This window comes from Hylobates moloch, unplaced genomic scaffold (genome assembly GCF_009828535.3).
Source record: "Hylobates moloch isolate HMO894 unplaced genomic scaffold, HMol_V3 SCAFFOLD_9, whole genome shotgun sequence".
NCBI classification, from domain to species: domain Eukaryota; kingdom Metazoa; phylum Chordata; class Mammalia; order Primates; family Hylobatidae; genus Hylobates; species Hylobates moloch.
Genome location: NW_026652284.1, coordinates 113,217,295 through 113,231,221, shown reverse-complemented (window position 1 = coordinate 113,231,221; position 13,927 = coordinate 113,217,295). Strand labels below are relative to the sequence as shown.

Below are 13,927 nucleotides of genomic sequence, written 5' to 3'. Positions count from 1 at the left end.
GCAGTAGCCTTCTTGAAGGGCAAAAGAACCTACTTCAGATGGGCAAACACCATTGCCAAATTCAAGTGCAAACCATCACCCAGCACATAAATAACTCACAGCAACAGATCAGCGAATGAGCTGCCCACAGGATTCCAGCCTTCTGGTGGCCCCAGGGAAGTAAGTAACTGCCTTCCGCCACTTCTCCATTTGAATTTTCCAAAAAAATCTCCTTAGATTCAGCATCCCAAAACAAAGCTTGTGGCTTTTCCTTTTCAAATTTATCCTCAAGAATCCATCCAGAAACCAGACCTAGGAATCATTCTTGACTCCATATTAATTCCTTCACCAAGTTCTGTGGATTCCATCTGGTAAGTATTCCTCCAGTCTCACCCCATGTCTTGGCTGTCCTCTTTGACACTTGCTCCATGTCAACGTTGTCTCTTGCCTGGACTAGTGCAGTAGCCTCCAAACTCGGAGGGCTGCCTCCTTGCACCCACTCTGCTCTCCCCTCACCCATTCCATTTTTTCAGAAATCCAAGTCCGATGGTGATTATGATATACCCTTCCCCAACCCCACGCTTCAAATGCTTGCTGCAATATTTAAACATACTTACACTGAAAAAAAAATTACTCTTTGCTATCTGAAATTCAAACGTAACTTGCTATCTCGTATTTTACCTAGAAACCTGAGTCGCTAAGCTTAGGGCCTCTATATGGCCTCCAAGTCTCCTTCCACTATGCCCAGAGAAGTCACTGGGCCTGTGACTACCCAGGTCTACTTAAGTATCGGGAAATCCCTGATTACAGCTGGGCTTCCAGTAACCAACCACCTAACCCTTCCCATGACCTTTCAATACCAGAATTTGCTCAGAGACATGCTTGCTTACAAAATGAAAAGGATCCCATTTCAGGAGTAAATTTTTGTGTGTTTCTTTTAAACAAAGGATGCTTAGTTCTGAACTTTTGCATTTAACTGGACTGCCCTCTTGTGGAAATAGCTGTGAATTGTGCCTCAACCTCAACCTGTGAATTGTGCCTCAACCTGTGAATTATTCCTTAACACCAGGGTCTTGGATGCATTCACCAATTCCTTAAGCACTGATTCCAGACCTGCTGTGTGCAAGGCTCTGTGCCATGCACTGTAGGGGAACAGAGATGAGTTACATTTATGTGGGATACTAAAAGGAGCCAGACAGTTCTAGCACCTAAGCTTACTAGGGTGAGTTCCTTAACCTCTGGGTTTTAGTAATCATTTGTATAGTAATGATTATAATTATCTAATTGTTTCTATAAGTGTTAAGGTAAGTTAAAGGATATAAAATTCCCTTTATATAGTAAGCACTCAGGTGATCTTGAACTGAGAACACATTGGTTTGCAGCAACGAGTATTCAATAAAACTGGCTGTTTGAGATTTATACGTGCTCGCAGGCAGGCCAGGCCTGGAGGGGGAAAATCTAACCCACGTTTGCTGAAGCTGGCTGATGCATGAGAATTACCTACAGAAGTATAGTAATTTACAACTTTGTAAATTCGCACCCATGGTTTCATAGATGAGGCCTCATCAAATCTTCACTATGATGTAATGAGCAGGGCCTTGTCCTCCATTTGACAGATGGGAACACTGAGGCTCTGAGAGAGTAAGTGGCCAGGTCACTGTGCTAAGCAGTGGCAAAGGCAGAAGGCAGGTCCCAAAGGCAAATGCTACAGGACCAGGCAGGTCATATAAACGGATGAGGTAAGCAGTGGTGTGGCAACAGAGCACAGAGGGACCTGGACCACAGAAGGGCGTGTCCTTGGTCTAAAAAGAGCAGCAAAGCCAGTGTCTCGATGCTACCAGTGAGTGCGTGCGTGTGGCCTCTCACCCTTGTTCTTTAAAATCAGAAATTCAGAATTGTGTGTTTTAGGTTGAACATGTGAAACTTCTCATGTTCAACTATTTTTTAACCTACAAAAATAGAAATTTCATGGGGTTCAACCTAATAAAAGTTTCCAGTTTTTAAAATATGATGCAGTTCAAACAAAGTCTGCCTATGGGACAGTTCTGCACACAGGCTGCTAGTCTGAGATTCCTCCTGGCACAGCCCATGAGAATTTCCTCCCTCACACATGGAAAGAAACTGGTTGTTTTGGAAACCAGCCACAGAGAGGCTCAAGTTCTCCAAGAGAATTCATATCAGTCTTTGCAGACTAGTATTCATATTTCTTTTTACTTCAAATGGTTCAATTACATCTAAAGTCTGCGTGAACCCTTTACAAGAAACAAGTGGCCAGTGTGGATGACCAGAAGCTACTCTGGCTATTTGGGTCAAGATCTATAATGCCTCTCTCTGTTTATATTCATTATTTACATTTTTAAAGTTATTCGTAAGTGCACGTATACACACAGTTTACAAAAATTCACAAATATAATGATAACCATGCTTTTGGGAGTGCTGCCTTTTTTCCTCTTCTGCAGATCGCCTTTCTGCCTCCTCTTTATTTATTTATTATTTATTTATTTATTTTCTTTTGAGATGGAGTCTCACTCTGTCACCTAGGCTAGAGTGCAGTGGCACAATCTCAGCTCACTGCAACCTCTGCCTCTCGGGTTCAAGTGATTCTCCTGCCTCAGCCTCCCAAGTAGCTGGGACTACAGGTGCGCACCACCACGCCCGGCTAATTTTTGTACTTTTTTTAGTAGATACGGGGTTTCGCCATATTGGCCAGGCTGGTCTCCAACCCCTGACATCATGATCCGCCCACCTCAGCCTCCCAAATTTCTGGGATTACAGACGTGAGCCACTGCACCTGGCCTTCTGCCTACTCTTTCTTCTGCAGAGCAGCCCTGGCCCTAAAGCAGCCCAGGATAACCACACACTTTATGCTCCTTCCTCTTACCCTCTGTGCTCACATAGTCTTATGTAGAGACCTGCATAATAATATAGTCATATAAGCACGTATAAAGAATCTTTTCGCTCATTTGTTCTTTAAAAATTAAAGCATATTATATTATATTGTCTGTTTTTTGTATCTTGTATTGTATTATCTTAATATACTGTGGCCTCCTCTCCAGGTCAAATGTTCTAGCAGCTCTAATGCAGTCTTTTTAATGGCTACATAAATATTTATGGCAGATTCACATTTATTCAGCCAGCCACCTTTTGATGATCACTTTGTTCCCGGTTTCCTGCTACGATGAAAAATGATGTAGTAGGCACCCTAGCCCATCTGTCTTCACATTCTGATGTTTTACATTTCATTGGCCAGAGGGCACATCTATTTTTCATTAAATACCAATTGCCAGTTTGCCTTGTTAAAAAACGCCGTGGCACTTTAGATGCCCAGGACAGCTCATGAGAGTGAGGCGGCTCTTAATTGCTTATCATGCTGCACGTATGACACATGGAGGCCCCCAGCTCAAGGTGGGTGTGGGCTTCGGCAGGTGATGGCCCAGTGACAGGCACACCCCTGCTCCCCTTACCTGTTGTAGCTGTGGACCAGATCAAACATCATCATGTCTGTGGTGTTGACAAATTTGCACTGGACAGGCATAAACTCTCCTTCTGCAGAACACTGGGGTGGTGACTTGTCTCCCACCCCGTGGAGAAGACGACGATTTCTTATTTCACAGCTCCTTGGACCTACACATTTTCATGAAAAAAAAATTCTTATGTATGAGTAGACACATATTTCTGCAGTTGAGCAGCATATACAGTCATGTGTCCCTTAGCAATGAGGATGAGCTCTGAGAAATGCATCTTTCGTGGTTTCATTGTTGTGTGAATATCATAGAGTGTACTTATGCAGACCTAGATGGTTTGCCTATGGCACACCTGGGCTATATGGTCTAGCCTAGTGCTCCCAGGCTACAAACCTGTACAGCATGTTACTGTAATGAATACTGTAGGCAATTGTAAGACAACGGTGAGTATTTGTGTATCTAGACATACCTAAGCACAGAAACGGTACAGTAAAAATACAGCGTAAAAGATAAAGAATAGTACACCTGTATGGGGTACTTACCATGAATGGAGCTTGCAGGACTGGCAGTTGCTCCCAGTGAGTCAGTGAGTGGATGTGAAAGCCAAGGACGTTCATGTGCACTGTTGTAGACTTTATCAACACTATGCACTGAGGCTACACTAAGTTTATAATTGTTTCTCTCTGTTCAATAATAAGTTAACCTCAGCTTACTGCAACATTTTTACTTTATACATTATTTAATTTTTTAAAACTTTTGACTCTTTTATGATAACACAGCTTAAAACAGGAACACATGGTACTGCTGTACAAAAATATTTTATTTCCTTATATCCTTCTTCTATAAACTTTTCCTTATTTTTAATTTTTGTTTTACTTTTAAATTTTTTTGTTAAAAACTAAGAGATACACACACACATTAGCCTAGGCCTGCTCGGGGTCAAGATCATCATTACATCACTAGGCAATATGAATTTTTCAGCTCTATTATAATCTTATGGGACCACCGTCATGTATGTGGTCCATTGGTGACCAAAACATCCGTATGCAGCACATGGCTGTGCTTATACTATAGAAGTGACAGTTAGAGACCCACGCAGTGACTCAGGTCTGCAACAGGAGACTCACAATGATCAATGAAATCCTGCTTATGTTTCTAATGATCAGCCAGCAAACATGGCTTGTCTACCATATGGAAATATGAGAATAATAAAACCTTCCCTTTGAAGCTTTTATTTTCCCTACGGAGGGCCTGGTTCTCTGCCCATTTTGGCAGGAAACCCTAAATGTTTTGGATCGCAGTGAGGAAAGCTTCAGCCCCTCCCCAGCTCTAGGGGTGCAGGCGCTCAGTGAAACTCACATCGCTTTGGCCTCCCCAGCTGGCGGGTCCCATACACCTCCATCCCCTCTGCGTCCACACACCAGCACTGGACCTGCTGCACGTCACACTGAACAGGCGTGTAGTCCCCTGAATCCTGACACTGAGGGAGGTAGGAGGTGTCTGTGCTGTTAATGTAGCCACTCAGTAAGATCTGCTGTTTCTGTAGCTGACAAAATGACAGACCTGTGGGTACAAGGAGCAGTGTTAGATAGAACTGCAGGGAATTTTCCAGGGGGCAGAGCCCAAGAAAACTCATGCTCCCTCCCCAGAGGGACAAGGCTGAGAGGGTAATGACCCGCCCAAGGACACTCAGTGATGGGGTGGCAGCCACAGAACAGGCCTAGCTAGTATCCTGTGGACTGAGTCAGAGAAGGGCTGACCTCGCTGGTGCCACGTCAATCAGTCAGGTACCCCAGAGCATGGTACTGTGGAGGGGAGATGGGATCAGAGTGCAGGCCTGGCATTAACAGAGCTTTTCTGAGTCCAGTTTTCTCCATGGGCTCACTGTGTAACTCTGGGGAAGCTGCTTCACCACTCTGCTTGAAGGTTAGTGACATTAACTGCTACAGTTTCAGCATTTGTCCCCTCCAAATCTTATGTTGAAATCTGATCTCCAACGTGGGAGGTGTTTGAGTCCTGGAGGTGGATCCCTTATGAAGAGATGAATGCCTTCCCTCAGAGTGAGTGAGTTCCAGCTCTATTAGTGTCCATGAGAGCTGAATGTTAAAAAGAGCCCAGCACCTCCACCCTCTGTCTCTCACTTTCACTCATCACATGATCTCTGCACAGATGGTTCCTCTTGTCCTTTCACCATGTGTGGAAGCAGCCTGAGGTCCTCAGCAGCAGCAGAAGCTAGTGGCATGCTTCTGCAGAGCCTGCAGAGCTGTGAGCCAAACGCACCTCTTTTCTTTATAAACTATCTAGCCTCAGGCATTTCTTTATGGCAACACGAATGGACTGAGACATTAGCAATGATCGCCCCCTATTGAATACCTACTACGTGCCTAGTGTTTACACGTGTTCTAAATCCTCACATCATACAAGGCAGATGCTATATTCATGTTACAGATGAGGACCCATAGCTCAGTGAGAATGCCTGACTCAGCCAAGCTCACACAGCAGGAGAGTATGGGGACAGCGTGCCCCTATGACAGCCACACTAGATGCATAAAACCAGTGCCCCAAACAGAGCTTTTAATCCATCAAAGGATAGTTTTGGCTTTAGGCTCAATTTCCTCATTTTGAGGTGGTTGGCTTAAGTTAACTGTTGTTTTAGAATTATGACGTGCTTTAAATGGGGACTGTGTTTCTTTGATTACTCACTATAATAATTATCTTAACTGGATAGCTTTGACCCAAGTCTTAAATTTTAGAAACACCTCACACCACAAGTGAGAAGTCACTCATATTTTTCTGGTCACTTTCTGATTTCAGGAGATGTTGATGTCTGTTCACCATTGTCTTCTCAGCACCTGGCTCATGGGAGGAACTGGGTAGATATTTGTTGAACAAATGACTGGACTTTCCCAGTGGCCCTGCAGGAAAGAGGGCCTTCCATGGCTTGCAGGGATGATTCTTATTCACAGAGGAGAAGCCAGCAGCTCAGAGGGAGGACCTGCTCAGTCACGCACCCAAACCCAGTGCTCATTCCTGGAAGTGAGTTGTCCTAGCAGGGTGCCTCCAAGGGACATCCCCCACTCCCACTTACAAGCCACAGGCCGTCCTGGCTGCCTGCTGCCCAGCACTTCACTGCCATCGGCACCCACACACCAGCAGGAGCGGCCGTCGTTCTGGCACTGGACAGTCCTGAGGAGGAGACAAAGACTAGGTGACTCTGGGATGGGCCCCCAAAGCCACATGCCAGCTCCCACCCAGGCTACTTTTCTTATTTCCATTCTTACAAGTTTTGGTTCATTTAAATTAGGGAGAGAGTGGAGTGGAGAAGGGTGGCTGACCTGGGAAAGGAAAGGCCCCGCTTTTCCTGCCTGGCTAACACCTGCTCCGGCTCCTGCCCCAGCCATTCACTCACCACCTGTGCTGCCTGCCAGCCCCAAAGCAAGTGACCCACCCTGGAGTGCAAGGCTTCAGCCACATCCACCAAGTGTCCTCAGGCATTATGAGGCTGCAGAGGGTAAAGGCAGTGCCCACATTGTACGGATAGGGAGTGGGGGCTGGGGGGTGGGATGTCAGTGGGATCTGGGGCCAGCAGGGTATATTGGGAAGCACATGGGTGGGGTCAGGCCAGGCCATAGAGCTGACTCCCCAGAAATGATGACTGAACTGAGACCTGCAGGATGGTCAGAGGTATAAGAAGGTAAAAGATATTCCAGGTAAAAGGAGCAGCGTATGCAAAGCCTCCTGAAGAGAGGCCAGGTTTGAAACTGCAAGAGGCCAGAACAAGAGAGTTGGGAATGGGAACATAAATAAGGCTGGGGAAAGTGAGACTTCCTCCTTAACTCCTTCCTTGCTGTTCCAGAATTCCCAGTGATCTAAGCAGGGACTGCTCTAGCAGCGTCTCTGCACACTCGTGGGAGGTTAGGCACATTAAGAGTGCACATAAGATAGCAGCAGGGAGGGAGGTTTCACAGACATTTCCCAGAACGCAGTCATATAAATGGAGTTCCCCTGATTCAACATGACTGGAATAGCACAAGGAAATTTCAATGTATGCACATTGCAAAGGATTCCTGTCTATTCTGCAGGGAAGAATTGTCTAGCTTATTACCACACTCTCCACAGAAAGGGTCTCAGGCCCCAAGTCTGCATTAGGGCAGCTGGAGAAACCCCTCTCGGAGAGCAGCTCAATGCGGAGACAGTGACCCAGAAGCCCAGAGGCAGCCTAGAGAGCTGGCCCCGGCAGGGTCGGCGGCAGCTAAGGACTAGGAAGTTAAAGCAGCCTCTGCTTCCACCACCCCAGCTTCTCAAGAGGATACTTGAAGGAGGGAGAGATCCCAAAGCACAGAACATTTGACACCCTCCTCAACCTACCCCACCCCCACACACATCATTTATTCAAGCCATCACAGAAAAAGTGATGGCAAGAAGAGAAGGGAGGGCAGTGGGAGGATGAAGCATGGATTGGGGTTCACTTGGTCAGATTGTCCAATGTTGATCAGCTTGAGGAACTGAAAGCCAGGCACCTCCAAATGACAGTGGCCAAGCCTCATGTGCACAAAGGAGTTGCAGGGCAGAGCTCGGGAAGAGAGGGGAAGGCACAAGATGCTCTTTAGGGCATCTTGGACCTTGAGAGTTCTCTGCTGGCATAAGCCTTACTGGAAGCTGCCATCCTCTGCGCACTGGGGCACGTAGTCTGCTTGCTTCAGAAAGGCCATTTCCCTCTGCAGCTCACAGGGACGAAGGGGCTGGGCATCCACCTGGTACTCTAGGAAAAGAAAAGTGGTTCATCAGAGAAGAGTGTGGACTGGGCTGCCAGGACAGAGACGGGCTCTCATAAGCACAGATGCTTTACCAGGGTCACCTTCATTACCTATGACAGCCTATCTTAAAATTTGGCAGCTAAGCACACTTTTTTCCAAGTATGACATTAGCTCATTTAATGTGCAACATTCCCCTGAGAGGTGACAGACAATATATCCTTGCCACTCATGAGGCACCAAGTCTCAGGCAGCGAAAGTCGTCTGCCCAAAGTCATGTAACTGGCAAGTGAAGGATTCCAAAATCAACGCTGGGACTACACATTCCCCTCCCACCCCGATCCTGCCACAATTCCCATGAGGCTATTTAGAGTAAGTTAGAGAACCATAAAGAAGTTCTTCTTGAATCTATCAAGCCATGCCCTGCAGATGTAGCACCTTCCAGATACACATTGAAATACAAATTAATTACTAATGTACATGACTTATTGCCCATTGAGAACTCTTGTAACACATAGGGTCCTACCCAGAAATCACAACCACATCATGAGGTATGTGTTATTTGTTTACTTTTTAAATGAAAAAACGAAAAAACAAAAGAACAGAACCTTGGCACTTTGCCCAAAGTCACACGGGTAAGTGGCTGAGCCAAGGACAGAACTTAGGGCTATTTCACTCCACAAGTAGCTTTCTTTTTTTACTGCTTCTAAAATACCTCTTATGGATGACATAGACTTTGGAATAGCTAAGGGGATAAAAACCCAAGGTCAATGCCAAAAGTTTGCCAAAATGGTGGGGTGAGGGGGACCTAGAATTGAATTAGGAAGATCAACCACATTTCCCATCTCTGCTCCATCAATCACTAGCTCTGTGACCTCAAGTAATTCAGTTCACCTCTCTCTAAATCTGCCTCTTCATCTGAAAAAAAAGCAAATCACTGACATGTGGGCATTTGTGAAGATTAAATTAGATCGCACCCGTTTGAAGGCCCAGGGCAGAGCCTGGCTGACACTGGAGCTCCCTCCCCACCCCCTGACTCCATGGCCTCAGAACTTACCAAAGATATTGGCTGACACCCAGCAGACGGAGGCCAGCAGGCTGAAGATCCCCAGGACCAGGGCCATTTTCCTGGCCTTTCCCGAGAGGAAGGAGGAGAAACCACTTCTTGCCCTAGGTCCCCTGGCCAGGGAGCTTTTATAGAGCTGCTGCTGGCACTTTCCCTCCCACCCACAGGTCCTCAGTCAGGCAGTGCCCCATCCTGTTTTCTCTGCTGGTCACAAGGAGCTCCCTCCACCTGTGTCTACTCCTTCTGAGGGCACTCGTGTGGCCAATGGAGCATGAGGAGCTTGTCTAAACTGTGGGGGAACAGAAGTGGGTGGGGTGACTTCAAAATCCTTTTTTATGGGTAGAGACCAAAGCTCTGTATCTTTGGAGGCAACAGGCTCAAGCCTATAGTGAGGGAAAAGCAATCCTTTTTTCTTTCCTTATCCCCCAACCCTTTTTCCTTCTCCTCCCTTCTTTCCTTCCTTTGTTGCCTTCCTTCCTTCCTTTCTTCCTTTCCTTCTTTCCTTCTTATCTTCCTTCCTTCCTTTCTTCTTTCCTTTCTTCCTTTCTTCTTTCCTTCTTTGCTTCCTTTCTCCCTTCTATCCTTCTTTCCTTTCTTTCTTCCTTCCTTCTTTCTTTCCTTCCTTCCTTCTTTCTTTTCTTTCCTCCTTCTTTCTTTCCTTCCTTCTTTTCTTTCTTCTATTCTTTCTCTAACAACCTTTTAGAGTTCCACAGTGGCAGGCACCTAATCTAGACAATGAGGATATGGCAGCAAACAAAACAGGCAAAATCATGCCCTCATTAATATAGACTGTGAAAACTTTAGTGAGGGAAGCAAAATACACACACACACATATTCATATTTCTATTATTTTCCTCTCTTTCCTAGGACCTCAGACTTTGTCAACCAAAACACAGCAGGAACTGTGTATTCCACAGAAAGCCTGTATGTCCGTTTGGTTTCTCCTGGCAAACATGGCTTCCTTCCTTCAGTCCTGTTCCTGTGAGACCTGGAAAAACTCACCTCATCTCCCTAAGCCCCAGCCTCCTTCTCTGGAAAGCAAAGTTAAAAGGAGAATAACAATATGTCCCTATTTGTTAAGGTAGTTGTAAGAGAATAGACATCGAAGAGCACATGCCCATTAGACACTAGCAGTTATTATTATTATTGATTTCCTTATTTTGCAAAAGCATCATGCCAGGGAACGGCAAGTATTCAGAAGACTAACCCAGACAGGTAAGGAACTAGTGACAGATAGAGTCAGGAACTGGCAGGTAATGAGGGCAGATTGCTGAGCCTGGCACCTGAGGAGAGATGGAGGGACCTGTGAGAATCTGGAGGACATGGTCCCGGGTAGAGTGAAGGTCAGGAGGACAAGCTGGAAAGTGGAAGAGACTCCAAACCCTGGGGAAAACAAAGGGGCTGATATAGCTGCCATGCCTAGACTGTACTACCTTCCACAAATAGGGTTGCTATGAATATTAAATGTGTTAAAATATGCAAAGTGCTCAAAACAGTATTTGACACATAATAAGTATCCAGTGTTAGCTACTGTACTAGTCTGCTATGGGTGTCATCACAAAGTATCACAGACTGGGTGGCTTAAGTAACAGAAATTAGTTTCTCATAGTTCTGAAGGTTGGAAGTCCAAGATCAAGGTGTCAGCACTGTTGGTTTCTTTGGAGGCTCCTCTCCTGGGCTTGTGGATGGCCATCTCCTCCCTGGGTCCTCACTTGTTCTTCCCTGTGTGTGTGTTTGTGTCCTAATATTTATTTCCTTTAAGGACACCAGTCATATTGGATTAGAGCCCACCCTTGTGACCTCATTATGCACTTAATTACCTCTTTAAAGACCCTACCACCAAATGCAGTCACATTCTGAGGTCCTGGTTTTAGGACTTCAGCATATGGATTTGGGGGGAGGATACAATTCAGTCCATAACAGCTACTGTCATTGTTGGGTTCATGATATAAACTAGAGAAAGTAAAACACAAGAGTCATTTTAAGTGTCAGGGTGTGGGATTAAAAACAGGTGAGAACCCATGCTCTGCCCCATCCTTCCTGGGGACCACACATGCCTGGAGCTCCCACATCTCTCTCTAGCTCAGTCTCCAGCCAGACTTTTTTGAGCTCAGGTCCGCTCTGCCTGGACACCCTACAGATATTTCAAATTCCACACATCCCAATCTGAACTCCTCAAACTTTCTCCCGACATCACACCATTGGCTGTCTCTGTGATAGCAAACCCGAGCCCCATCCTAAGCTCCTCCCCTCAAGTCTTATCAGCCTCCAGGTCCTACCAGGCTGCTGCTCATTTCTACTACTTTGGTCCTCCCCTCCTCTGCATCCTCACTCCTCCTGCCTCCATCACATCCCTTCAGCTCAGAACCAGCCAGCCAGAACAGCCTGCTGTAATGCCCCTCACTAGGGCTTCCCCACCAGCTGCAGGAACAGTCCTCTAAAATATGGCCTTCCATGTCACCTTGTAGATTCTAAAAAAAGAGTGTTTGGATCCTGGTGAATCAAAACACTGTTTCCATTCTGTGATATTAAACAGCACATCACAAGGTGTTTTCACGGGTGGGGATGGAGACTCAGCCAACAGATGCTCAGGAGGTGCCGTGGCAGGAAGATCAATTCATCCTGGGGAGTGGGAGGACAACTTGAATTAAGACCTAGATGTTAGGCAAAGGTGAGCTGGGGAGTGTGTTGGCATTTACTGGAAAAGGCGATATCAGAGGGAGAACTCCCCTGCCCGACTCCCTGCTGCCCCATTACATAGGCCAAGTTCACCCCAGGCTATGGAGAGCAGGCAGCATCCTTCTTTCTACAGCAATATAATAAGCACAGCATTGTGCAGTCCCTGGTCATTTCTCCATTTCTACGTGTTCTAAAGTAGATAAATCTTAGAAAAAATTGAATGTGGTTAAAGATTTACCACAAACCTCACTCACCACGCTTCCCATTGTCCTAAAATGCATGCATAAAGCTTGCACAGGTTGGCCTGTGTGCTGAATCATTCTTGCTGGCCTGGCCCCTGAGAAGCAACCCACAGACCCATGCCAGAGGTGTCTCTGCTTCACTGGGTTTGGTGCTTTAGGAACTCTGGGCTCAGGGTTCATGAAGCAGGCCAAGATATCACCGGAATGAAGAGTACTATGAGAGAGGAATGGCAGGCCTGTGAGCTGACTCCACGTCAGACCCCACCTGGAGAAGCAGCAAGGCGTTAGGAGCCTGTGGGGGAGCACTCAGTAGTCCAAAATGCAAAGGCTGCCTTCAAAATCCATGCAAAGAGCTTCCCTCCATACGCAAAAGCAGAGATGCTTCTCTCCACTCAAGCAACAAAGCAGCAAGCTTCAAGAGAATCGAGCCAACGTGTCACTTCCACCACCATGAAACCCTGTTTCTCATAATGACTCAGCTACTGGTCCCTACTTTTACCTCCTCTCCCCTGAGCTCTGAGAACAAACAGGCTTCCACAGCAACTCCACATGGCAATGTCCTAATCTTTCTTCACCAACTTTCTCCTTGCTCAGGCCTTCATCACTCTGACAGGCTCTTCATCGGTGGCCCTGCCACCTCTCCCATGCTTCTTGGCCCAAAATACAACGGCATAACCTTCTCTTTCGTCTCCTTCATTTTTAAATATTAAGGTGCTTCATATAATAGGTGCTTACTGAAAATTTAGGGGGAGATGGAGAGTAATAGGAATATAGAGGAGGAAATGGCTTCAAATGGATCATCAGACACCACTGTTTCTGACATCCATCCATCAGCTGTCATGCACCACAGGAAATTGCTTCCCAGTCATCTCTCCTTTAGTACAGCCTGCCACCATATTGCTGGATCCCTGCTACAACTTATGGACAGCTTCTCCCCGTCCCCCACATAGCCAGGGACACAAAGCCACAATCCATCTTCTCCTAGGTTTCTAGGGCAATAATAAACATTTCTAGTTCTTGATTTCTCACCCCAGAAAGATGGAGTGAAAAATATACTTTTCCCTATACCTCTTACTAAGTATAGCTAAAACCACAAATATTATACATAAAACAAACAGAAGAAGGCACTGAAAGGTAGAGAGAAAAAGACGCTATCAACCTCAGGATCAGAGGAACGAGATATATGGTAGGAGTTTCCTGGATTTTATTCGGCCTCCTATGTCTCAGATGAGATGTTGGAGAAGCTGGATACTCAGAAATGCCAATGAGCACAAACAAAACAAGCACCCAGAAAAGCCTCTTGAGCCAAAGTTCCAGGAAAGGGCGGCAGACTGGTAAGACAGAAAACTTTTAGATAACAACCTCTTTACTATATCAAACATCACAGAAAAATCTGTCTTTAACCCCACCAGGCCAGCAAAGGTCAAGTGAGGAGCCCAGATTTCCACCCTTGTCAATCTGTAAGGAGGTTCCCCAATCCCCCTGACCGGGTTTGTCAGAGGAGACAGAGTGTGGAGCTGTGACTTTTACCCTGCTGGGCAGTAATGAGCCTCCTCTTTCTGCAGTGTCAGTGGAGACCTTGTAGGGAGCCTGGACTTCTGCTCCCATCCAGTGGTAATAAGGTTGCACTCTCCCCCTTGACACTTAGGTGGTGTCCGAAGAGACGTAGTGAAGAATCAGCACCTTCATAACTGCCCAGCAGTAACAAGGCCATCTCCCAGTGGTGTCCATGAAAGGCCACGT

General features: G+C 46.2%; 1 protein-coding gene across 1 annotated transcript in view; it reads right to left on the bottom strand.

Moving 5' to 3' along the window:
• Positions 1-9,364, bottom strand: part of TG (thyroglobulin) — a 272,911-nt gene extending 263,547 nt beyond the window's left edge. The window contains exons 1-5 of the mRNA XM_032760475.2: positions 9,255-9,364; positions 8,097-8,205; positions 6,532-6,629; positions 4,803-5,006; positions 3,444-3,603 (exon numbers count right to left, since the gene is read on the bottom strand). Coding sequence (XP_032616366.1) covers positions 3,444-3,603; positions 4,803-5,006; positions 6,532-6,629; positions 8,097-8,205; positions 9,255-9,321 — 638 coding nt within the window. The 5' untranslated portion in view covers positions 9,322-9,364. The remainder of the gene's footprint in view (positions 1-3,443; positions 3,604-4,802; positions 5,007-6,531; positions 6,630-8,096; positions 8,206-9,254) is intronic.
• Between the last annotated feature and the right edge of the window lie 4,563 nt (positions 9,365-13,927).